The 26,030-nt window shown below is 46.6% G+C and overlaps 2 protein-coding genes across 15 annotated transcripts in view; one reads left to right on the plus strand and one right to left on the minus strand.

The window, feature by feature from the left end:
- The window catches only part of LOC118503527 (guanine nucleotide-releasing factor 2), a 38,987-nt gene extending 13,043 nt beyond the window's left edge, over positions 1 to 25,944 (plus strand). For 5 of the 12 annotated variants that reach the window (XM_036036958.1, XM_036036942.1, XM_036036949.1 and 2 more), the window contains exons 3-17: positions 11,467 to 11,806; positions 12,916 to 13,157; positions 13,244 to 14,822; positions 14,893 to 15,062; positions 15,610 to 15,633; positions 16,900 to 17,044; positions 17,125 to 18,058; positions 18,595 to 18,763; positions 19,190 to 19,207; positions 20,472 to 20,640; positions 20,703 to 21,065; positions 21,136 to 21,288; positions 21,363 to 21,488; positions 21,549 to 21,680; positions 21,750 to 25,944. In XM_036036958.1, coding sequence (XP_035892851.1) covers positions 11,467 to 11,806; positions 12,916 to 13,157; positions 13,244 to 14,822; positions 14,893 to 15,062; positions 15,610 to 15,633; positions 16,900 to 17,044; positions 17,125 to 18,058; positions 18,595 to 18,763; positions 19,190 to 19,207; positions 20,472 to 20,640; positions 20,703 to 21,065; positions 21,136 to 21,288; positions 21,363 to 21,488; positions 21,549 to 21,680; positions 21,750 to 21,885 — 4,700 coding nt within the window. In that variant the 3' untranslated portion in view covers positions 21,886 to 25,944. Of the gene's footprint in view, positions 1 to 5,247; positions 5,708 to 9,310; positions 9,554 to 11,466; positions 11,807 to 12,915; positions 13,158 to 13,243; positions 14,823 to 14,892; positions 15,063 to 15,609; positions 15,634 to 16,899; positions 17,045 to 17,124; positions 18,059 to 18,594; positions 18,764 to 19,189; positions 19,208 to 20,471; positions 20,641 to 20,702; positions 21,066 to 21,135; positions 21,289 to 21,362; positions 21,489 to 21,548; positions 21,681 to 21,749 lie in introns of those variants that run through there. The other 7 variants (XM_036036915.1, XM_036036984.1, XM_036036994.1 and 4 more) reach the window with 7 other exon arrangements.
- On the minus strand, positions 269 to 9,174 carry LOC118503622. Of its 3 annotated transcripts, none has more exons than XR_004905200.1 (3): positions 8,629 to 9,174; positions 8,438 to 8,546; positions 269 to 476 (listed from the first exon to the last, which is right to left on the minus strand). XR_004905200.1 is itself a non-coding variant. In XM_036037112.1 (3 exons), exons 1-3 carry the CDS (start codon positions 8,896 to 8,898, stop codon positions 296 to 298), a joined length of 564 nt encoding a protein of 187 aa, XP_035893005.1. In that variant the 5' UTR covers positions 8,899 to 9,174; the 3' UTR covers positions 269 to 295. The 3 variants fall into 3 exon arrangements, 1 of the variants encoding a protein (XP_035893005.1); XM_036037112.1 differs by having other exon boundaries at positions 8,625 to 9,174; XR_004905199.1 differs by lacking the exon at positions 269 to 476 and having other exon boundaries at positions 7,431 to 8,546.
- Positions 25,945 to 26,030: the final 86 nt, after the last annotated feature.

The following is a 26,030-nucleotide window of genomic DNA, read 5'->3' on the forward strand; positions in this document are numbered from 1 at the left end:
CGTAAAGCCAAAAAAAGATACGCGAGCGGCGTAAACAGTGCTGCGAACAAATCAAACCACACACACAACCACTTAACCTTCTCCCAATCGAGGGAACAATAGTGAAAAATCCGGAGCGACAGATTAATTCCGCAACAAAAAAAAAAAAAAAATGGCCAAACCCCCAAGCACTATTTATTGCATCCCTCGTTTTGTGCGGTCTCGGTGATATGATGGTAAATCTAGCGGAAAAATAATGCATTGCTACAGAAAAGAACAGCTTTTTTTGTTGGTTAGTTTATTCTGATCAATGATTTCAGGTGGAATAAGCTACCACAAGCCAACGCCACAGCCGATTTAAGCCGAGACATGGCTTCTGTTTTTTTTTTTGTATCGCAAGACGTTGTAGAGAGTAAAACAGCGTTTTTGTTTGTTTAACATAAGCACACGTATGTAGATGTGTAGTTCCAACCGCGTGTTTCACCTGCAGCTTCGAGCTGGAAAAGAAAATATCTCCATCAAAAACTAAGCGCTACCAATAAATCTGATTTTAATACGATTAATTAACGTTTTACAGCGCGTACAGCCGTACGATATGGAATGGATAGGAACATGATAAGCAGACTGGTGATTTTAAAAAGCTAATCGTACGAAATTTTCATAGTCTGGCTCTACACATCTCAATGTTTTGGGGTAGCTCAAGTACGAGAGCAGAGAGTTGCCGTCGGCGGCACTATGGAACAGTCGATGGTCATGATTTTTTTTACTTGCATTGAAATCATTCCCTTCACAGGGTTGCTAGACAATGGAAAACGCTATTTTAAACGCTGTGCAGGAAAGTTTTATTGAAACTGTGTTTGACAGATGGCCTGAACATCAGCACACTAAAATCTGTCAAATAAAATGCGAGCTGTTGTATTCTGTCCTCGATTGATTCGCAGAAAAAATTTGGATTATTTTAGTGATCGTGGACTTACTTATATTACTGATTTTTTTAGTATAATAAGATTTTTTATCAAAATCGAAATTCAAGACTAGCATCCTGGTTATGGTAACCGCAAAAGACACACATTTTCCACGGGTTTGAGAATCAACAATATTTCTCCAAGAAATGTAGACAGTCCAATAATTTTTTTTCCGATAGAAAATGGTTGTCTTGGGTGTGGGATTACTGAAATTCCAGAATACTAAATCGAATTTAACGTGTTAAATACACTCTTCAGCTAGAAGTTTATGTATTCAAGTATGCCTGGTTTGAACAGAGAGCGTAACGCGATTGGTAACGGGCCTTAAAACTCTTAAAATATTCAAATGATATTTTTATGTTCTTGCTTTACTGATTCAATGCAAAGAGAACCTAAAAGCAATGCCCACTTTCCCTTCAATCGATAAAATTAGCCCACTGTGTGTGCGCCGGGTAAGCGGAGCGCAAGCAACCGTACACCGAATGGCTCGGTTAGACGTCGAGCGACTTACGGCGGCGGATCATGGTCAACACCGAACTTCAGTGTAGTATCAGCTGCCAAACAATCTGCGGGTTTCTCGCTGTCTGCCGTTTTGGCTTCACGGTTCGGTCATTTAGCATGCCGCCGTCCAGTCAAGACGGTCGTGCATTTCGTGCGCAAGCTTTTTTTTTAATTCGTGCGGGCCTCGTAGCCTAGTGTAATTGCCAGTGAGCGTGAGCGTGTGGTGTTGTTTGCGGTACTAATTAGCGACATCACTACCCTTCTATCAGAATGTAGTTCCCGTTTCCCGGAAAAGAAAAGAGAAAAATCCTTCCAGGCATTGCAATCAACTTTTGGGGAGTGATTTCCCCCCCCCCCCCCCCCCCCACCCCGCCTCCCCGCTCGTGGTGTGACAAAAATGAAACCCAACGTGTGAATAGCAAACGCAACGCATCGTTTACTACCCAATAAGTGCCTTTTCGATTATTCAACGCACGATCATCGCCGGTTTCGGGGGCCGCTTGCGCTAGCCGCATTCCAAAGTAGAAGAAAGTGATACGCTCAGTGATCATCGACGCGCGTATCGAGAAAAGAAAGCATAAACGTGTGGTTTATCCTAATTTAACCAAAACAACAATCAATCCCAGTGTGCGTGTGGCGTGTGGCGAGTTTGGTGATAGTGTTTGGTATGGTGTAGTGTGATTAAAGTACTGCATGGATGCCTCGGATATATCTGGCTGGTCCCATCAACCCTCCTATCAACGCTCAAGTTCTCGTTTTTGTTTTTGAAGATCATTCAATTTCTGTATTCGTCTAGTCTAGTCTAGGGTATGGTAGGGCGAAATGAGTAGAAAATCGCTTATATCAGCAGCCGATAACTTACCCAACTTCGGGAGTTGCTATGTACAGTGGGAAGTAGCCCATCGAAAAGAAAACTCGCGATTAGTTATGCTGAAGATGAGCCACAGCAGGTTGCGTACGGCGGCGATCGAGACCTCCAAAAGCCAATATGGCGCGTTGCAAAATATCTAGATATTGGTCATCAGGCAAGCGAGTGAAATTTTTTTTGGAGGACCCTCATCGTTCCATGCTTTGCATAACCGTCCGCTTTGGATTGTATACTTTATTAAAGTTGATGGCAAATTCGATTACGAGGTCCGGAAGACGAGGGGCTAATGTAGTTAAGGAACGCAACATTAGTTGGGATGAAGATTAACGTAATGGATGGGAAAATGGTGGGGCGAACTTAGGCGCTGCGATAGTTACTCGGCATTCATTCCACTCAAATGTTGGTCCTGCCCAATTCTGGTAGCGAAATCTATAACTTCAAGAATGGCAGAGAATAACAGAGGAAGTGCTCGGATTGCGATCCGCTTGTTAGCGGAAGTTCTCGTCCGCCATAATGTCGCAGGGTTTGTTTATTCTTAATTTGTTTATATCTGCTGTGCCGTTGGTCGGTATGTGGTCAAATTTTGAAAAGATTCGTACACTTCTGTCGTGAATCTTTGCTGCTCGAAATGTGTGTGTGTGTGCGCCATTGACTTGATTTCACTAGCTTCTGCTGTGCTATGCGCTACTTCCGCCGACATGAAGTCGCGCGCGCGCGTGATTATTAATCTGAGCGAATGTTTATAGAAGGGGGACCCTGTACTCTTCTTGGTAAAGTTGCTAGCTGTGTGACATATTTTATAATTGATTTTTGCGGTTGATAGAATTCGTTTCCCCGTCTTGGGCGTTAACTCTGGAGTGAAGGTTGTCGGAGAACAAAAAAAAAGCCCTGTTCAACTTCAGGAACCATTATCCCTACCGTTTTGTTCGCGCCCGGAAGAGAGCGAACAAAAAAAAAAAGAGAGAGTACAATCGTAAAATATTTGCGTCACCACCAATCGTGGAACGTGGACGGGCGCACCACAGCGCCCTGTTACCAAGATCGTTATTATGTGTTTGCTGTTATTTTTGCCAATCTGCCGCCAATCTGTTTGCGTTACACGCGTGGCAAAGCGAACGACCGAAGAAGCGCAACGTACTGACACTATGATCTATTTATATGAGGCAAACGTCAGACGTGATGCTTGGCGATTCATAAAACTCCATATGCAGCTCGACGGTTGTTTTTGTTGTTGTTTGTTTCGCTTTACCTGTGGTTTTGTTCGGGTGCAGCTCGAACCCACCGACCGAACATTGAGATTGGTTTCATCTTTTACAATCGAGAGCATCTGCTATTCTTAGCCAATCATATGTAGCGTATGGAGCAGTGGCGAGATGCAGTTGTGGCATTCTATCTGATTATTTGGTCTTGGAGTGCACCGAGATGTTGATGCGAGATATTGATGAAGTTCGAGGATCCAATACCCCGTATGAGCATGGTGTTAGTTAATATCTAGCCCAAAGACATATGGGGTTTTCGTTCTACTAGACTCGGTACCCCTCTCGCACGTTAAAAATAAAACCTCACGGCGAAAGCTAGATCTCTCCCCGTAGGGGTAGGAGTGCAGGAAGGAATACATTTCACGCGCCTGGACCCCAGATGGCATCAACCTGTGATCAACATCCGCCCCGGGTCACACCTCGGTGCGCGATGTATCTTCAACCGAAATTTCGGTTCTTGGTTCTGCTCAGTTGCCTAAATGACCTTACGCGGTTTAGAACTTTGAAACAGACGGACGGACGATGGACACAACGGCGAGTTCTCCATCACTAATATCTCGTACGCAGCGCTTCCGAAAAAAAAAAACACTGGATCGAACTGAACCGTGGAAACGCTTTCCTCGCCTAGCATCCAGATGGTTAATCCGTTGTTCTCGTTCGCCTGTACCTGTTGCCACCGTCGGAACCGGAACGAATCGTTGGATCAATGCCGGTGGCATTGCTCAAGCATCCATGATCCCGAGGTCCGCTCGCCCCGGACGTGGAGTGGTAGCGCCGGGGTGGGTTTGCATTTTTAATGCGGTTATCCAAGGGGGATTTCTGAGCGAAGGGAAACTGTGTGACCTCAGGAAAACAAAAATTCCTGCCTGCCTTCGTTTGCGCTCCATCCGATTGAGTTAGCGCCATCGCTGGAAACACACGCTGGCGTACGGTTCATGGTCGCATTTTATTGAGAAAAAAAAAGCGAAAAGAACGGGAAATCCTGACGATATGCCGCACAGCGAGACGGGAATGCTCTCCGCCGGCTTTCCGGTCGTACGGACTTGGGGAAAACGTTTACTGCAGCGCAATTTGTTAGCCGCTTCTGTTCCCCAGCGCTGTAGTCTGCTGGAGGATGATTTATTGTCACGCCGGTCAGAAGATAGTTCCATTCGTGTTACGTTTTGATGGCCGGGTTCTGTTTTTGCTCCGAAACCCGTCCGCATTGTAAAACATGTCACCGCCGACCGTAACGAATGCATCGAACAAAATGGAGAACTATCGCACCTTGTGCAAATGTGGCGAGGTGGTGTGGTACATTTATTTTAATATCAGCCATTGATGTGTATGTGCCATGTGCTAAGGGTTTTACGTGTTCAGGATCTTCAGCAGTTGCTTCCGAAATTGAATGTGATGATGTGATGGTAATGCGAATTGGTTGGTTGGAGACCGGCAAGATGGATTCCGAGCGCATCTGATTCAGAGTATCCGTGTTTTTAGTGAGGTGAAGTCTTTGTCTCGCGGGTAGCCTTGATGCAGGTCGTTACAGCAAAGCACACACACCTACTCTAATGAAGCTGCCACATCCTGAGTGCTATCAAATTAATGCTTCCCCAGAAAGCATGTGCTCCCGTGTAGTGCTGTTACCAGTGTGTCAAAGTGGTCTGCCCCTATAAGTACTACCAGGAACGAAAGAACAAAGCCGGAGAAGATGCCAGAGTTTGACGATTCCTTCCTATTCGATTGTGCGTCATTCGAACGGAAAAAATGGAAAACGCATAATCTCCGGTGCCATCACGCGTCCGGCGTCGTTCTCAAGAGTGCCAGCAACCTCGACCCATTTTTGAGCGTAGCCGACAGCTCGCACCACTGCACCAAAGCCGATGGGTCGTTGCGGACGGGCTTTTCTGGATACGCACCCGGTGGGGTGATTCAGTCGGAAGCGTCCGCCGGTAAGGACACAAGCGCCTTTGAGTTGCCGGGCTTAAAGCGGCAGCAGTCGGGCAGCAAAATGCAGAAGCTGTTCGGGAGCTCCAATTCATCCACGTACGATGTGTTCCAGCGCGAGCAGGCGAACCAGCGTGTATCCACGATGCCACGCGCTCAACAGTTCCAGTACAAGCACCAGATAGACCTGCTATCGGAGGACGCTTCAAGTAAGCTAGATTTATTAATTTTGCGGTAGCTTTCGCGACACCTCTCGCCACGCTCTAGACACGAGACGAGCACCGCTTTCGACACCTCTTCAGTGCGCGCCCTGTTCGTTGGTGCCTTGTCTGATCCTCGAGCATCCTAGATTCCTTCCAATACACACCATGCAGGCGGTCGAGGCTTGTGCTCTGCTCCATTCACTTTATCAACGATTCACTTTCGCTTAATTCCTTCTCTGGTTGCCATTCAACCTCAGCCACCTTGCGAAAAGCAACAGTAGCCGAGAAGATATCATCGTAATTCTCGCTTTCGTTGTCCTTCGAATGGACGTTCGGCTCGCCGCCTCCTAATGGCGTTTCGCGAGAGAAAGTTGTATCCGTTTCGGGTTTCCGGTGCGACCGGGACGTGTGTGGGGGGTGGTGGGCAGGAGCAAATCGAACAATGGTGTAGGGCAGGCGTGACGTGTGGGCCACCTTCACCCACAATCAATCATTGTATATTTGCACGTGCCTGCGGGCCGTGTCTGCCGTTAGCTGGAAAACACGCAACGAAATGCGGCACTGCTGCTCGGCGGTGCCGGTTTGCGCTTTCTGCAGCATTTTGCGTGCTGCGGTAATGTGAGTGGGAAGATAAAAACAAAGGCCTCTTCACTTCTCGTGAAGAGCGGTGGCGAGAGCAGAGATGCGTTCTGTTCCGTTGCAATTGATTTTCCGTTTTCTATCGCCTGCAGGCGACTGGTGTGGTTGCAATGTTTCAATCACACACCAAAAACCAAGGCCCATATTCGTCGGTGGGACCTGGGACTATTAATTAAGTTAATGCGTCCAATTAACGAGAGAGCGATAGTTGATGTGGGCACTGGTTTGGACATGGTCCTACCGTGTGCTGTCATGGTGCATCGTATAGCTTCATCTCGTTCCTGATAAATGTATTTCCAGATCTTTTTAATATTGTTATGGCGCATTTCATCACTAGCTGCCCACGCAAAGCCGATAACAAAGAGTCGACATGATCAACATCATACCATTCATTTTATCGTCAACGAAAAAAAAGGAGTAACTCATGTGCGTCATATAATAAAAATGAAATTCAATCCATATTGAAGGTTCCAAGTATTTCCTAAAATATTTTTTTAGGTCCTCTCCTATTACGTCAATCGCTTTCATAGTCTCGAACATTTGAATTCTTTCGTCTCTTGGAAGTACCATCGCACCCTAAGGATTAAAATAGACGAAGACATTAAGAATAAGAGCCTAGTCGACTCCAAGATAAACTCCCATTTCCTCAATTTTATCTGACGGCGCTCTTTTCTCCAAGAAGTGCCAACAGTGCCCTTAAACTCCCCGATAAAACACAGTGGTAGAAGACCGCACCTAGAATCTTCCAATAAGCCACACATCCTACTCCTTTAAGATCTCACCATTCCTTGATCTGGCTTCGTGGTAGATTCTTAATCACGTTGGGCTCCAGGGGAACGAAATTGCAGACAAATATGCCAAGGTAAAAGCGGAACTTGAGGCCGAGGCGACAGCGGCGCCGGGCTTCACACGGCAGTGCCGGGGTTCAAATCCAATCCAGACCGCCCCCTCCCCCCCCCCCCCACCCCGTACGTAAGGCTGACTACTTTACTACGGGTAAAATGAAGTCACAGAAACGGCAGGCCGAGATCTCTCGAGGTGGTAGTGTCAAGGAAGAAGAAGAAAAGCGGAACTGATCACCCCTTGGGCCCTTGGCCTTGGACACTTCGACCATGAAATGGCTCTAATTTCGGCAGCTTATCAAGCTCTCTACAGACTCATGCCTTAGACATACTCACATCAATATGCGAAAATATAGTCTCTAGCCTCTTCAGTCTCTGGAGCGCTCCGGTGGCCTAGGTGATAACGGTGCCGGTCTTCATACGGCAGGACAGGGGTTCAAATCCCATCCAGACCGCCTCCACGTACACAGAGCTGATTACTTAGGATAAAATCAAGTCCCAGAAAGCCAGAAATGGCACTCTCGAGGTTGTAGTGCCAAGGCAGCAGAAGAACTCTAATCTCTATTTCTTGGGGCGGTCCTGTGGCTGAGATGGTACCGATCCTCACCTGGCAGGTCCTGGATATTGAATCCCATCCGAACTGTTTAGCTACAAGGACTCTAGTAAGCCATGATATGGCAAGCATAAGCCCAAGAATCAATCATCTGATGGTGATGTCTAAAGACCCACAATGACTCTCTCTTCACCAAAATATTCAACCAACCATGACGGATTTTCGCTTACTAGATACTCATAACACCCTAACTAATGGCAGATTGGTACGCGATTATGTGTCTTTACAGTTTTTATTTCTTACACTGCTTTATTACCTGCCACTTCTGAGCAATAACCGGTAAAGCAATTAAATAGTTAATTAATTACTGCACATCACACAAATACCCGTCCATGCTCGGACACACATCGCACCAACATCCCATAGGCACGCACAGGAACGAATTCTTATCAGCGGAGCCAGAGCATGTGTTTTCCCTATCACATGCGGCTGTTCGTTTCCTTCTCTGTTTCGTTCTTTCCAGTCTGATGGATCAGAACGAGCAGCCGAAGAATGTCGCGCCACAGAACACCACAGAAGCGCAGTACATGTTCTCACCGCTCTTTTTTTGTGTTCACTTCAATCAATCACCAATAGGCAGAAGAAAAAAGGCGATACTAACAGCCCCTTTCCAAATCCTGGAACTCCTGTTGGATCTTTTACCTTCTTTCTCCAACATCCTGTGCCGGTGTTCCGATTTCGATTCGCTCGAACTGCTGATCATTTCCCGTGCATATTTGGTGCTTCCATACTCTGGCTTTATTCACTAGACCTAGAACATTTGCAAAGCACGGTAAGAATCTTGGAATACTCATCATCCGGTTTTTTTTTTGTTGCTCTCCAACTTTACCGACCGTGCACCAGACCGAACAAAGGCGCGATTCCCGCGGCTGTGCCCCGGCAACTCTGGTGCAATGATGATGCTCCGACGAGCAAGAGTCGCTAGTCGTCGCTCGAAGCCCTTTATCTAGAGCTTCGTTCGTGCCGTCTGCATGCGCCAACGATAGGGACGTCGCACATTCTTGCCACGGACTGACACGAACTCTGGTGCATCGAGAAACCATAGTACTGTTGCTGCTTCGTCCCATTCGTCGGATGATGAGCGTTCGCAGAGATAGAGTCATCAGGGGGTTTAATGGCTTGTCGCAGTTTCTTTTGTTCCGCTCCCATTTTGAACGGCGGTTTTCGTGTTAATTCAGACCGTAAAAGTCTTTCCAAAAATCTCCCTTTAACTATTGCTTTTGAACGTCAGCGAATGGGAGGAACTGCGATAGAAGCCACTCTTGAGAACCTATCAGTTGCTGAACGTCGCGTAGTCATTCCGATGCCGAGCATCATACACTCAGCTTGTTCAGCTTGCTTTCGCATCAACACGATCTCCTGGCGCCGTGTTGGTGCGTCTGTGTGCGTCCGTTCACCCGAAAAAAAAATCAACACACATCCAGCAGTGCGTTCGGCCATACGACACTGCCGCTCACGGGCACATACACGCACCCGAGGCGAACAGTATGGCCAGGGCCTTCCACCGGTGAACAAGTTTATCCGATCCGAGCGAACGAGCGCGCGCACACGCTCGTTTTGTACGCCACACGATCACCTCTCGGCGCGACTCTCTGTGAGGAGGAGGCTAGGGTTAAGGTTGTGACTGTGTTTACGAGCTGGCAGAAGATAGAGCTGGCAAAGGCCACCGGCCATTAATTTCAAACGCAGGTGCAAGAGTTTCGACGAGGGTGCTGATGATTGTGTCATTTAATATGTACGTGCGCACATATGTGTGAGGTTTGTATGTGACAATTCAAACACCCCCCTCCCCCCCGATATCTTCCCCATATGTACATTGCCAAACGAGAGTGTGTGTGGTAGTGGAGCGGATTCTGCAATATGCTGGCCGAAACCTGTCAGTGGCGTAATGCTTCGATTCGAAACAGCAGAGCCTTGAAGCTCCTCTGCCAGATTCTGTCAGCTTCAGATTCGAACTTCCCCTTTAGTGCGTCAAAGATCGCCCGAATAGAATCTGTGAATCGCAGCTTACTTCATCCGGAGCGAGGAAGAACACGGAAGTCATTCGTGCGCTTTGCCGGAGGTGTTCATTCCGTTCCGTGCAGCCAACCACCGTGTCAACACCCAACGATTCAACGATGCACAAGATTGTACGGCCAGGCCCAACAACGTGCCCCACATCATCCACCGAGTGATCAGTAACCGAAGAGGTTTCTTTTACGCCTTAGTTCTCTAACGCTCGCGGAACGCTTTCAGCTTCTTCTGCCCTCCTTGCCGCGGTACGAGATGCATACCGACTAGAACACTCGCCAATAATCGAGAGTGCGAGCGGGGGGATGTCTGGAATGGATTTGTTGAAAGCAATGAAATGAAGGAAGAAATAACTCTCCCTAGACTCCCTAGTCCACCCCGTAGCGGTGGGTTCGCTTGTGTGGTGCGATGTATGGAGGGGGGGGGGGGGGGTTGTATGGCTGGTTGCAGTTATTTTTAAACGACAACAACTTCCTAAATCGGAAACCAGCAGTTTTGTCCATGTTTGGGATAGTGTATGCTCGCTGCTGAATGAAGACTACGGCGCAGCATGTCACGCTCAAGGCCTGTCCAAAATCACCATTTTTTGTTTGTTGTAAGATATATTTAACTGACGACTGTTGTGTATGATCACTATAGCACGTGGATCGGATGGAAAGTGTAGAGTGCATTATCTTGGAAGTGCCATAGAAACAGAGCGTACAGAACTCTTGAGCGAAAGTAGCTAATAATCAAAATCTCGCAAGAAGCAAACAGCATCCCTCGTCAATGTAGTGATTAATATAAAGAAATGTAGAAAGAAAAAAAAACGAGTAACAGCTTCCCCGTTAAACAAATTCCATGCCAAGGCTGTCTTGGTTGCTCTACTACCTGACCTGGAACTGACTTGAAAGTGTGAAATAACATCGGCTAGCGTGTGCGGGAGCGATGGGAGGATAGCACGTGCTAACTCTCCCTTTCTGACTCGCTCCAACCGACGGAGTAACCCTTCCGTCATCGCGTTACTCACTAATTGCCCTTCGGTCAAAATGAACTCCACCGAGGTAACCTCCTCGATCAATTGAGTGACTCAGGCCAAGCCAAAGAATGGACGGAGAAACGGGTGGAATGCTCTAGCCGCGCAACAGCAGCTAAAATTTTCGATCGCCTCTGTTGCGTTACGTTGGAAGAATACTGATCGTATGCATATTCCCGCCGTCTCTATTTCAAACACCAGCCAGCCAGCCATACATGTAATCAAAAACTGTTTGTTGGAAGATGATGCAGATCTGGAACGTTTGGATGCGGCCGGTAGAGGCACGGAATGTGTGCATCCGTAGCGTATTTATGGAGCACCAAGTACCGAGTGGCATGCGTAATATATTCAAGAATCTTTACGGTGGCGTGGTGCGTCAGCTATATACACACAAAGTCAATTAATAACGGCCTACATGCGCTCCATTAGCGAATATGTCTAATTCGCTAATAGGAGTATGAGAAATTGAGAATATTCATGGGGACTCTAGGTTCCATAATGTCTTAATTTTTTCACACGTTAAACGCTATGTCAGCCTGAATCTGTCGTTCCGTCTTAAACGAAAATTTAATAAAATGATACACAACACCCTGCCCCCTACTAATTGCCTCACGCCTTTCACTCTCTTCGTCCATCTCTCCAACAGGATACGATAGTGGCGCCGGTTACTGCACATCCGCAGCTAGTAGCAGTAACGTTGGCCTCACGTCCACGCCCGTCGCGAGTGGACGTAACGCGAACGGGAGCAGTAGCAACGGTGGTGCTACCGGATCAGCCACCAGCACTCCAACGACCGGTGGTTGCAGCGATCCGAACAGCAGCGGTAGCAGTGGAACGAACACCACGATTACGCCCGGCGGACCGGGCTCGTCCGGGCACAAGGGTAGCATCCGAGGCAACAAGCTGGCTCGTCGGGCGCGCTCCTTTAAGGACGATTTCTTGGAGAAAATATCGCAGATCCGCACACCGACCAACACAATGACGAGGTGAGTGCTAGTAAGCAGACTTGCGTGAGATATTATTAGGACCACTGTGAACTCTGCATCAGGAATCCTGTCTAAATCGTCTCCCCGCGTGCAGGATTGACTACCCAACTATGGGTAAAATTTGTCAAGGAAGCTAGTATTGACAGGCCAAGACCTCTTAGTGGTTTTAGAGTCATCGAGGAAGAGGAAAAAGACATCAGAAAAGATAGGAGTCAACCGTCAAAAGCTGTGACACGTAGGAAGTGCTCTCGCCATTCTTCTTATTTATCTTATCAAACACAGCAGATATCGGGAAAAAGAAACCAAGCTTACATTTAAATTTTCAAAACCCAAACATAACCGTTAGGGTACATTTGACGTCTTCAAGATATCGTACCTCTTGTCCCTCCAGTGACTTATCATGCGGACCATAAATCAGTGACGCGATTTGCTTATCGCCCTTTCCCAACGGATTGTGCATCGTATTTTGCCGCAAATATTAGTTTTTCTCTCTAGAAAGAAGCATTAGGCAGCGGCAACGGCTCGCGGCTAAGCTTGCTGTTTGGCTATGCAACATCAGCCGTCGGGAAGGTCACGCCGCTTGCAAGATGGCCGGGGCTGTTGTACCACGCTGGCACGCAACAATATTTCACTTCCGCTGTCTCGGGCACTGCAGCACGCAGCATTTTGGCGAGCCCGGGTCGCCTGAACTGCTGGACCACACTTATCGCTGGCGAAATTGTTTACTTATCTACGATAAGCGAGCGAGATAGGACGGGTAGAGACACAAGCACCGTGCAGGTGCGAGGCGTGTCCGTCAAGAATGTGTCGTGCATGTTTTCGTCGTCGTCAACAACGGTGCACAACACGTACATGGGAGACGTCTCCGTAAAACCCGCAAACGCCAGAGACAGGTTCATTAGTGTCGCATTAGTGCTTTGACCGTGACCAAGCTTTTGGGGAGGTTCTGGCTGCAGTGACAAAACGGGGCCGGTTTTTTGTTGTTGTTGTGTCCACATCCTGCTCAGTTTCTTTGCATGCGCTAACGCAACAAGCTAGAAACCGCGCGATTCCTAACTTTGTAATATGTTGTTCTCGATGACGGCACGGAAATCGGGCAAATTTCGTAGATCTCACTCACCAAATAGTCCGCGGGGCGGAAATGGCGCTGGCAGCGGTAACGCTGGAAGTTACGGTAGCCGCAAAAGTACCACCGACGAACCATCGAAGCCGATACAGGATCTCAACTATCATGTGCGACAGGTGAAGAATGCACTGACACACTTCAAGGACGTGATACTGAAGAACAAGCTGGAGATGCTGCCGGGCAATGGTACGGTGGTGCTGGAATCGATTGCCAACGTGCACACGGGTAAGTAAGGAGTGTACAGGCAGTGACCAGTTGCAAGTAGCCGATAATTTCAAATCTGTCCCCCATTCGCTACCTTTCACCTGCAGCCCTGCAATCCTACACGTTGAACGAACAGAGTACGGCGTTCATTAACGCCACCAACCACGTGTACGTTTCGCTTGGCAACTTGCTGAAACTGTGCGACGAGGTACTGCTGACGAAGGAGGGCGATGACTGCCCATCGCTCAGCAAGGAGAATGTGAAGGAGGTGGTCGAGCTGGTGGAGAACGCCGTCAACAATCTGGTCAATCTGGCGAACGAGAAGCTTTCCGATCGTAAGGTAACCGCGGCGTCGTCCGCTGGCAACGCAACCGGACCGGGCAAACTATCGAGCAATGCCTCCGGCACGAGCTCCAACACACTGCAGCGACCGACGGTGGATGTGGTGAGCCAACGGACATCGCTGCCAGACATTCCGCTCACACCGCGCGAACGCGACATCCTCGAGCAAACTTCCCTCAAGACGGTGCGTGCCTCGCACAGCACCGAAAGCATCTTGCGTGATTCGAGTCCACCGCCACCACCCAAACCACCGCTGCCGGATCGATCGCAGGAACCGCCGCCACCGTTACCACCAAAGAGGAAGAGCCAGCATGCCAAGAATCACTCCTTCCATGACACAACGTCATCCGACTGCAACTCAACCGATTCCACCATCTTTCAGCTGGGAGGCGGTGGAAGTGGAGGAACCAGTGGTGGGAACAGTGGCAGCATGGGGCTGGATCGAATGTCACTTCGGTCCCGTTCGCCGGAAGATAACTGCAGTCTGCTGAGTGCTAGCGCCGGTTCCCTGGATTCAGCACTCAATCACTCGCGCGAGGAAGACGAACTGAGAGCACTGACGAGCTGCTCGTCCCATGCTAGCGCACCGGCCGCCAGTCTCGGTGGGCTAGTAATGCTGGGCGCCGCTACCAGCATGCAACCCTGGGAAGAATCGGCGGATCTGGCCGGCTTACCCCAGAACAGCAACAGCAGCCTAAACCGTAACTCGAACGAATCGGGATTCGAGTCCATGTATTCGTTGCGTGTTAGCCGGGATCAGCAACAGCAGCAGCAGATGGTACAGTATCAGAGTACGGCTGCCACCGTTACGACGCACCATCACCATCAGAAGAGTGCCAGTACGACGTCCTCGTCCACTTCCTACGTGCACAAGTCCGAATCGATCGTGGACGGCATGACGGCGTTCGTGCTGACCACGGGCAAAGCTGCCGTGCAACAGCAGCAGCAACTTCACCTGCAACAGCATCACCAATCACACGTACTTCAGCATCACCAGCAACAGCAGCAGCAGCAGCTGCAACATTTTCATCAGAAAATCGACACAATCATAACGCAACCAAGCGACGAAGGTACAACGGTCGGTCCGAAAGGAAGCGAACAGCTCGCCTGTTCCGCCTCCCTCACATCGACCGTAACCACGTCGAGCAGCAGCAGCCTGTCGAAGCTGCTCGTGAACGCTCCGAGCATAGATGAGCTCGGCAACGATGACGTATTTCCAAGGCCGGCCAGTTCTACGTCCGATAAGCCACCGGCACTGCCGGTCAAGACACGCTCACACAGTATTAAGCGGGAACGGCACCCATCACAGTACGACAACGTCGATGAGGTCGACCTGGAGCGAAGGTACGTTGATGCAATGACCGATTCTGTTCAACCTTGACACACCCTCACTTACCTCTGCTGTTGTTTGCAGCTCGCAAGACTCGTTCGGTCAGTTCCCGGTGCCCAGCTCGGCATCCTATCTGTACAATCGACAGCAGATGTTCCACAATCTGCCGAGTAAGCATATCAGCCTGATCGAACCGCGGCATATGAGCCGATTCCAGGAGGAACCACCACCGCTCCCTATCAAGAAGAAGCATAGTGAGTATTTGATTTTTACGCGTACGCTTTTCGAGAGGGTTTCCACCAACCATACCAAACCTCCAGGAAAACTAACAACCCCTTTCAAAGCTGTTAGTGCTTTTCCTACACTAAAAAGAAGCAACAAAAAAAAACAAGCAAACCTTAAGGAATATCTTTCTTCCCAATCGCAATATAAGATAATGTAGCTGTAACGGAGGAGGGCAATCCATCGCGGTGCTTTGCTTTTAGGAAAAATACTCATGAATAGCTTGATTTTTTTAATTCCCGGGAATTAATTTTCAAATAACCACCACCCATTTCCCTGTACGCCTACCTAAATCAGTTAAAAGCAGAAGATATTCACTCTGATCCCTCGAATATATCTTATCCAGAGCTATCATTTTGTCGATATAAGAGAACAGCTTCCGTGTGCGTGTGTGTGGGCGTTTTTAAAATATTAATTCCGACTGTATAAGGACGGGACGTGTTGTGTTGAACTCGTATCTCTTAGGCCTTTACTGATCACTTTCTAATTCAATTTTATGTTATGATGCGCGCACTTTAGTGTTTCAAAGTGTTGCATATTCAGGTAAGTTGGTCTTCCATTTCCCCTTAACAAGTGTAAAAACAAAAACAACAAATCAACAGCTGTGACTTTATTTTTCCGGACCAAATGATGTCTTACTTTCTGGCTTCTTTTATCTTCTCTCAGACCAACATTAGCAATAAAAAAAAATAGTAATAAAACACTGTACTAAATCGGATCAGAACGAAGAACACTACTAGGACACACCGTCATGCATACACGTTCTTTCTTTTATACACACCCACACACACACCAACTACTACAGATGGCAGTGAGAGGTAGTCAGGCAAGCCTGAAGGCAAACTATAGAGGACACTGTCAACCTTTACCAATATTAGTGATGGGAATAAAAACCAAAATAACCACTCAGTAGCGTAAATTAAATCAGAGTGAATGAGTTATAATAGTGAGTTGCATCTTATACTCACTCTTTAAGAGTTTATTCTTGAATAATGATTTAACTCTCCGTGCCGACTAGCCACTCACTCAATGCGTTTTAATTCACTCATGAGTTAAATAACTCATTGGTGATTTAACTCTCCGTCCCGACTAACCACTCATTCACCTCGTTTTAACTCACTCACCTCGGCACGGAGAGTTATATCACCAATGAGTTATTTAACTCATGAGTGAGTTAAAACGCAGTGAGTAGGTGGCTAGTTGGCACGGAGAGTTAAATCAAGGTGAGTTGAAATAACTCTTCGTGATGATTTAAATCATCTAACTCATTGCTAAGATTTAAGTCATTCACTCATTCTGATGCAGTTCGCACATCACTATTACCAATCAAGCTCAAGTGGTGTCACAAACACACACACGAACAATCCTACAGCTACTAAACAATATGATCACAAACACCCTTGTAACCTGTATGCGCCACACAGAAAAGTCGCACATATCAACCAAAAGGCAATATACACATTAGTCCTTAAATAGTTCTATGTTTGCTACTACTATGTTGTCTATCTGTTGTTGTTCGGAAGGAATTATATATCTGTTTTCCATTCCATTCCATTGCCTGCCGCTCTCCTACTATCCGCTTCAATTATTTGCTCTCCTTCCCAATCACTCTCGGTTATCCTCTTTCGCTTACTACCTGTAGAGGGCGCCATTTTCTTTTTCTTGTGTTTATTTTTTTGTATTTCATTACGCTACATGTTAGCATCTGTATGAGTTAGGCGTATCTCGTGTGACCTCACTTGGTCGGAACGCTGAACGGGGTGGATCTGTTGAACTAATGCCTTTAAACAATGGCTTTGCATCTTGCAGTAATGGCGTACATGGAGATCTTCGGTAGTGCGACGCAGAACCAATCAGAGTTTATGCGCCACTCGGTACACACGTACAACTTGGCCCACTCTGAGCAGGTATCCACCAGCAGTACTACGAGTATCTCACACAGTCAAACAATGAGGTAGGTTTACCTGCGATTTGAAGTCTTGTGTCGTGAGCAGTTAATTTGATGTTGACGTCCATTTTGTACCACCATTCCAGTCTCTCGCCGTCGCGCATTGCTCCTGGTACGGTATCACCGCCGAACTCACCAAACATTAGCGTAAAGCCACCCGCTTTGCCACCGAAGCGGCAGCGCATCAACAGCAAAACACCTAGCATCGCATCAACACCTCCTGCCAGTCCGAAAATTTTCCATGATCAGCACCATCAAATGCAGCACCACTATCAGCAGCAACAGCCTGCTCCTACCGAAATCAACACATCACCATCAACGTCCTCGCTCGTCTCGCAGGGGCACAAACCAACGCCCGCCAGCAATCAATGCTTGCTGGACGTTAAGCCATCGAAGGTATCGCAAGCTGCACCGGATGCAGACGCATCCGCTACAACATCTGCGTCTGCTACCACTACTACTACTGCTATTTCCTCTACTACTACTACTACCACTACCACTACCACTACACCTATCGCTTCGGCTGGTGACGGTGTCCTTACGACCGTTGCTGCTGCGGCAGAGAAAAATGCTTACAGCAGTAGCTCCCCTAACAGAAGACTTACCGCCGGACCACATCCGAACGCGCCGGACGATGATTATCTGCATCTGTGCGACACCACCACGGCGGACATTCCGGCTGCCGGTGTGGGTGGCCAGTTTGCCTCCGCCGCTTCCAGCAAGAATCTCGCCACCGGCGTCACTAGCCGCAGCGGTGGCACCAACACACTAGTCAGTGTCGGCACCGCCGGTCACGGAAATAATAGTAGCGGTAGTAGCAATAACAACGTTGAATCTAGTAGTTATTTAAACGATAGCCATAACAAAGGTAGAGCTAGCAGCAGCAGCAGTAGCAGTGCGCTGGCCGCATTACCAGCCCGCGATACCATCTACGAACCGGCGTCCGCTGCGCTACCGGCCGACGACAACGCCAAGGACGGGGACGAGGTTGAGGTCATACTTAGACGGAATAATAATAAGGTGCACTTTACTACCGTTTCCTTTAAATCCACTCCACTAACACTAGCATGAACCTAGGCATGGTCGATTGTCATTAATTGAGGTTAAATCCCAATCCACTGGATTACTACCTAGCAGATCTTTATATGTAATCTTATTACTCACTTTCAAAAGTCATATCTCTCTCTCTCTCTCTTCTTGGCTTAACGATCTCTTAAGGTTATATATGCCTGCCATTTCTGGCTTACTAGACCTAATGATACCTCGTAGTTGGATAGTCTAGTTCTCAATATGAGGTAAAAGGTCCGGATGGGATTTGAACCCTGGGGTCCTGCCGGCGCCGTTGTCCGGATCCTTAAGTCATTATATTAGCTTGCTTAGTATATCGTCAATACGGACTCGAGCAGTACGGCTCCACCGTACATATTAGCTGTGCATGAAAATAACCTGGGAACGTGATTTCCATCTCCTGACAGCATCATATGAGTGATTTCTAGCTGTAAGCTATCGCGTATCCAAGCAATGCGTAACGGTTACTCCTGTGCTTTGTCTTGCAGAACGGTATCACTATTCTGGAACAGCAGCAACCGCTGAATCTGATGGAGGAGCTAGACGTGAGCAACTATCTGGTGTTTAAAAAGGACAGTGAAGACGGTCCAGACGTCAAGGGTGGCCATCCGGATGCGCTGATCATCCACGCCACCAGAGTGCAGAAAAATTCAGACGGTAAGCATACATTGGTGCACACCAAAAAAACACGCATCGCTCCTTATGAAAAAAGCCATCGCTAATAACTGGCCCGAGTGGTAGCACACTGCATCGCTACTGTCCGTGGTATACCGCTCAGGGCGTGCTAGGTTGATGCGAAAGCATAGTTCTAGTATGCTTTCGGCGTTCGGCTACACCGCAAGCAATCGTGCCCATGTATAATTCACCTTACGGTCTCGTTCCTCGTTAATGTGGCAATTGTTTAAAAGTTTTAATTTTTCCTTCTCCTTTTATACATACAAATTTGCACATACACCCTCACTAACCGTGGTTTTGGCCGTGTGCTTGTGTTATCCCACACTACGAACTTTCCATCATTAATATGTGTATTCAAATTACTTCACTTTTTTTTGTAACAAAATTCTTATCGATACTCACTGACAGCCGATTGTTTAGAGGATGGTAAGCGGTTTCATCTTACAAATGCAACCAATACCGATTTTGCATAACAGTGTGTGATTGAAATGAGTGTGATTAGTGCATGCAAACTTGTTGGCTTTTTTATTTTCTTTAACTGACATTCGTATTCACGTGATGCATGGTCCTTCAGTGAAGTCCTGCTTGATGTAAAACTGGTTACCTATTAATCCGCTTGGTGTAACTATTGTAACCTCAATCATAGTTTAGTATAGACATATTTGTTTTACCCCCTCCGTAGTCCTCTTTGTCCTTTTTTTTGGCTCCACAACCTCCGCCTACAAGTTCTGGCTTCCTTTGACACGATTTTACCCATAGCTAGATAGTCGATCCTGTGTGTAAGAGATTCGATCTCCTGTCCTTCCGTGTGAAAACCGGCGTATGTACCACAACTACCTACGGAACGACCCCCTTAGTCCAATATCTCTCTCCTCTTGCCCTAACGACCACTAACTCTTAGGTCATGCTTGACATTTCTGGCTGGAACATGAGGCTGGCTACCACGAAGTTTGAAACCACGGTCCGGATGGGATTTGAACTCCGGATCCTATCGTATGAAGACCGATTGCGTTGTGGCAACTGCTCACTAACATGTAGGAGATGAGGCCACCCGGTAGCTCCACACTCACTGAGGGCGAAGAGGCCGAAGAGTGCGGAGCTACCTTTTGAAATCGAAGAGCGCACTCAGAGCCCTCATTTTATTGAGGCGAGGCCTCCCGGTATCTTTCGAGCTCGCTACCCAACACTACTAGAATCCCATCCTCAGTCCTTAATATCCCTAATTAAATTGCTGAGAAGTAGTTATGTCTATACTATGCCCATTTTCGGTTCTCACTTTTATAGCTATGCCCTTAATATAAAATATTTAACATGGTTTATGAGATTTTTTTACTTGATATATCGATGTTTAAACCTAAACACACGAAATAGGGCACTGCATGAAATGATGATGAACGGATGAGCTTTCATATAGCAAGTTACAGAGGTGCCTATACTAGATATTCAACCTAAATAATAATATATTAGTGTATAAATATAAATTATTATAAAATTTGCACACCTAAAGTTCTCTAGCACATACTGAAAAGACTGCTTTAGCTAGCGAGCGAGAGTACATAAAATAGCGCTTGAGTCTGCCATTTTGAGCTTGCTTAGTAAAATATAAATTAGGCATTTAGTCGGTAGGACGCGATTATAATATTGGCCCCCCAACTAAAGGACCATATCGCCATGTCTGCATAACCCACAGCTTACGGTGAAGCATTCATCACAACGTTCCGCACCTTTATCACGCCACTGGAACTAATCCAAAAGCTGTCCCATCGCTACACCGTGTACCACTGTCAGATGAATGATGCCAAACAGAAAGCCGCCAAAGAATCCTTCTCCTTGCTGGTGCGGGTGGTGAATGATCTGACGTACGTATGAACAGCTCTTTACCGACCAGCAACTACAATTGTTCCCATCTGCTCTTTCGCAGCACGCCGGATCTGAGTGAACGGTTGCTGGTCATATTGATGAACTTTGACTATCAGCTGGTAAGTGCCGGGCATCTCACCATGGCCAAACTGCTGCGCGTGAAGCTGATCGAGAAGGCGCTCATCTACAAGCAGAAGGCGTCCCTGACCGTCCCGACGCTCTCGTCCCGGGCACTCGTCGCCCAACCGCCCACGCTGCTCGATCTGAAGTCGGCCGAAATCGCCGAACAGATGACGCTGCTCGATGCGGAACTGTTTCAAAAGATCGAAATACCGGAAGTGTTGATCTGGGCGCAGGAACAGTGCGAGGAACGTTCGCCAAACTTGACCCGCTTTACCGAGCACTTTAACAAGATGTCGTATTGGTATGTACTGCTAGCCAACTCGAATTGTTTAAAGGTTGAGATACATATACTATTCCTCGAATGTTTCTAGGGCTCGCACTCAAATACTTTCGCAAAACGATGCCAAAGATAGAGAGAAGCACGTGATTAAGTTCATCAAGATAATGAAACATTTGCGGAAAATCAATAACTACAATTCCTATCTGGCACTGCTGTCAGCGCTAGATTCCGCTCCGATACGCAGGTAGGTTCAAGGGCAAATGCTAGACCGAGATGCAATACTGAACCGTTTGCGGATTAATTTTCGAACGCTTTCAGGCTGGAGTGGCACAAAACAATAACCGAAGGCTTAAAGGAGTACTGTGCGCTGATCGATTCCAGTTCCAGCTTTCGGGCCTACCGGCAAGCACTGGCCGAAACGAATCCTCCCTGCATACCGTACATGTAAGCTCATCTCCATGCGCTCCTTAGCCACAGTTTGATGGCGCTTTCCTATTTCCACAGCGGGCTCGTGCTGCAAGATCTCACGTTCGTTCACATTGGCAATCCGGACCTGTTACCGGACGGTGCAACGAACTTTTCGAAACGCTGGCAACAGTATCATATCGTCGTGAACATGAAGCGCTTCAAGAAAGGGTTTGTACCTGCTACAGTACACTGGCTCGTGTCCAGCCATATTGACTGCCTGTCTGTCCCGTCTCTTAGGTCTTATCCGTTTAAGAAAAATGAACGAATCATCGGTTTCTTCGACAACTTCGAGTACTATCTGGACGAGGACGCGATGTGGCAGATTTCCGAAACAATCAAACCACGCGGATCGCGCAAAACCAACGTCAATTAGTACAGGCTGAACTGTTTGCGCGGGAGTAGCGATGAGCGGCAGGAGGAAGGTAAAGGCAGGCTAAGGGCTGACGCGGACGAACCGGATCACCGCAATCATTAGCGTGTGTGTGTGTGTGTGTGGGCGCTGGTTGAATGGAACGGGATGGATTTGGTTCTCCCTGGCGGGAGTCGGATCGCCCGGGAAATCGGAACGATCCCAAGCAAACCGAAACAATATTCAGTCAAAAAAGCAAAAAGAAGCAAAATCGCGCATTACACGACGATCAAATCGAAATTAATGCATTTACCCTTACGTTATCAAAGAGCACTATTACTGAAGCAAAAAGGGATTTTAATATACCACTCTCCTGTGTTTGTATGTGTGTGTGTGTGTGTGCAAGCGAGTACAGGAGGGTGCTGGTGCACACCGGAGCGGTGATCGTAACTGTATCGTGCTGCGCTTAGTTTATTACTTTTTGCCCCCTTAATGGCTGCTTCTCATATTTTCAAATTTGAAAAAAACCGTTGGCGCACACAAGCGCCACGCGGTCGTTTGAATCAAGCCGGGGAAAAATTTTTGTAAATTATTTTAAGTTATCAAAAAACCAACACGTGATCTAATTGTATTAATACCAACTGCTTGCAATGGTACTTTTTAAAAAGTATTGTTTTTTTTTAATTGTATTTAATAATTACGACACCACGTGTGCACGTGTGGCGTATAATTTCACTCAACAAGGGGAGGTTTTCACCCGATCTTCGAGTGGTTCGACCGAGCCGTAGCGCAGGTTAGATTCTCATCGATCCCCATAATGCCTCCCGATGTAGGATGGAAGCGTCAGTACGAGGGTAGACGTTAATCACACTATCTGACTACATGTACCAATTTCTCTCAAGTCTAGTATGTCTAGTAGGAAGATAAGCTGATGGTGCCCACGCTGCGGTGCACGGTAAGTAAGTAGCAATGATTGAAAATAAATTTGCTCGCAAAAGCGGCAAGACAGAGAGCGAGAGAGAGAGAGAAAAAAGTTAAACAAAAATCACACCACACACACAAACACATGTAAGAAAATATATAGTGCGCATAGTGAAGGTGAACGAAGGGAAGGATTATATAGTATAGAAAAGGTAGTAGACAGGTGATAGTGCGGTGGTGCGTAAGAAAAAACAATCGGTTCCGGGAGAACTCACACACACACACACGGACAGTCAAAAGATGGCGCTGCAGTGACGCTGTCTTCTGTAGGGATATTTTTTATTGCAAAATATAACTATTCATAATTTAAACGATGTCCTTCCTTCTTGAGTTTGTTTCTTTCTTTAGCGCGCGTGTGTGTCTGTGTGTGTGTGTGGCATTCAGTTTTGTATGGGTAGCTTTAACGGTTTTTTTTTTGCGTTTGTAAAATGTACGCCAGCAGAGTTGATGTTTAGTTCTTAAAGTAATACAAAAATTTATTTGCTGCTCTCTAGTCGCAACCATATCGGTAAACACGCTTTTTAAATGTTTTCTTTTATCACAGTTTGGACTTTTTTTGTTGTTAATTTCTGCTTGTGTTTTCTTCTCGGCTCAGAAGGCTTCCGACCTGTTAGTGTGAGTTAGTGATACAACGAATTAAAACTATTGTAGTGTAGTAGCAAAGCTATAGGCCAAACGACGGCACGCTAGCTCGCCCCACGATCGTACGCACAGATATGCACCACGAGCACAGGCTGGCTTTCTCTGGCATGTCGTCATCGGGTGGCGAGCTAACGTGCCCATAACGTGTGTGTGCGCGGGTGTGTATGTGTTGAACGTGATACGTTTCTAAGCTATCGCAAAGGGTTCTTTTTAAGCTTAAATTTGCTTTTAACAACATACGATTACGCCTGTACGCGTGCCTGCAGATGCGTACCACACCTAGCCTTTTTAACTATCGAGCGAAGTATTTTTTTAACTAACAAAAAAAAAACAACAAATGCTATTTTTTAATCGATAAGTAGAAACATTTCTCGCTGCAATGCAGCAGCTAATAACGAATCTAACCGCCCGTTCGATAGAATTCCATGCGCGAGTTTACAATGTGTATATGTTGCTTGCCTTTGATTTTGCGCGCGCTCTCTTCCCTCGAACGAGCGGTTACGCAAGGTGGTTTAAACTTAAAATTTGATAAACAACAAACACACGCGAAAAACGTATCATGCATAGGGATGTCTCTCGCAACATTCTCTTAGCAAAAACAAAGGAAAACCCCCCCTTTAAAATCATACTGCACAAGGGGAGGCAACAAGCCGCACCGGACCGCAGAAGAGGCCCCAATGAATAACCATTTTTAAGAATGCTCTATAAAGCACGGGAAGTAAGGGCGATAAGGGTAGCAAAGATGAAAACTCTAAACACATGGTAGAAGCAAAAGGGCATAAAGTTAATTGTAAGACTTGCTTGCAAGCCAAGCATAGAATATCATATTATACCAACAACAAAAAAAACAGCCAGTGATTTCATGTTTAAAGCCAAAAACCTTAAAACTAATGCCGTTACAAACCCCCTTTAAAAACCAATCACAGCAAAAGCACAGGTGTCATTCGATCTACAGTTCTACAGAAACGTATGTTTGGACCAAAAACTAGCAGCAAATACTCCTCGATACCGTGAGCGTACTAAGCACGATGGAAAACTCCCAATCTTCACACGGCAGGACCCGCTGTTCAAATCCCATCCGGGGCTGACTACTTTGCTACGAGGTAGAATCAAGCCACAGCAAGCCAGCAATGGCAGGCCCGATACCTTTTGAGAGGTTGGTAGTGCCAAGGCAGAAGAAGAAGGAAGGGTTTCCCAATTGTGTGGACAGTGAAAGCACATATCAAAAAGAAACAAAAGTTGAGGAACTCTGCTAAGAACAAGAAGAAAGAAAGAAAAAAACAATCTCCTTCACGTACTTCCTCTTCATCGTCGCCGAAGTTAGTTGAGCGTACAGTGGTGGTGGCAACGTTTCGGCATAGCGGATCGACTGACTATTTTAGACTGAGAGCCCGTTCGATCGACGTTTGATTTTCTTTCTTTTTTTGGTTTAAAACTGCTAAAAAAAACTGTTGATAACATATATATATATACATATAGAGTTGCGCGAAGTGGCGCAAATTCGCGAGATGCCGTGGAACACTAAATCAAATTTAAACAGAACGATATTAACCATACAATCGACAACGGACAAAATGTTCTTCTCGCAGACGCAACATAAACTAGTAGAACTTTTTACAACAACCACAAAAATTTAGCCTCGATGTTTCCTCTGAATGTAATAGGTGTGTGTGTGTGTCCGTATCGTATCTCCACTCCACTTCTTCTTCAATCACTACAAAAACAAGGCCCTGCCATCCCATTTTCAAGGCAAAAAGGACATGCGAAAGTGTGAAGCGAAAGTTTGAATGATGAAGGACATGCGAAAGTGTGAAGCGAAAGTTTGAATGACGGAAAGCCCACAACATACACATGCGGTTGGGATCGGAACGGAGCAACTACGTTACAGAACATTACAGTGAGATTTAATGCAATTTTACATAATAATTATACAACAAACCAAATGTGCATGTGGGTACGCGCATGTGATTTATTTACAATACGCATATGTATTTAGAACAAGAAGCAAACAAAAATTATATGTATGTGGTAATAATGCATAAGCATATATATATTTATTCACATGCATGCATGTAATATAGCGCTATAGTCTCTTCTAGGTAAACCCACTAAATTAAAAAAAAACTAAAATCACTACTTATACAATGAAACGTGCGTGTGTGTGGATGGGTCACCGACGGGAGGGGGGCCAAAAAAACCCCTCCTTCTACCCGATTTTTCGCTCCCTCTGTCGCATCATCCATTCGTATTTTTGAACGATGAACGGGTGGTTTGTGTGGGTTGTGCGCTGGGAAAAGTGATGGGAGTGCAGGGGGGTTACGTCCCAAGAGCCTAGGAAGGTAATGTAGTAGCGTATTGCAACTGTAAAGCATCTCTTCGACTAATGCCTATTCGCCCATGCAAAAAAAAGAAAAGCAAAAAAACACTATTGAAATGAATACTGTAACAAAAAAAAAAAAACAAAAGCAAACAGCTGCTTTTTGATCCACGCACCCTTACACAACTACATATATTTAGCATTGGCAGATACATAACATACAAACAAA

The sequence above is a fragment of the Anopheles stephensi genome, chromosome X (genome assembly GCF_013141755.1).
Source record: "Anopheles stephensi strain Indian chromosome X, UCI_ANSTEP_V1.0, whole genome shotgun sequence".
Taxonomy (NCBI): domain Eukaryota; kingdom Metazoa; phylum Arthropoda; class Insecta; order Diptera; family Culicidae; genus Anopheles; species Anopheles stephensi.

Excerpts from the sequence above, each read along its gene's own strand:
- LOC118503622 (XM_036037112.1), bottom strand. The coding sequence starts at position 8,898 with ATGACTCTATCTCTGCGAACGCTCATCATCCGACGAATGGGACGAAGC. Across the intron at positions 8,547-8,624 it reads TTCGGTCTGGTGCACGGTCG|GTCTAGTGAATAAAGCCAGA; the intron begins GTAAAGTTGGAG and ends CAAATGTTCTAG. Across the intron at positions 477-8,437 it reads CAGGATGTTGGAGAAAGAAG|CTCGAAGCTGCAGGTGAAAC; the intron begins GTAAAAGATCCA and ends TTTCTTTTCCAG.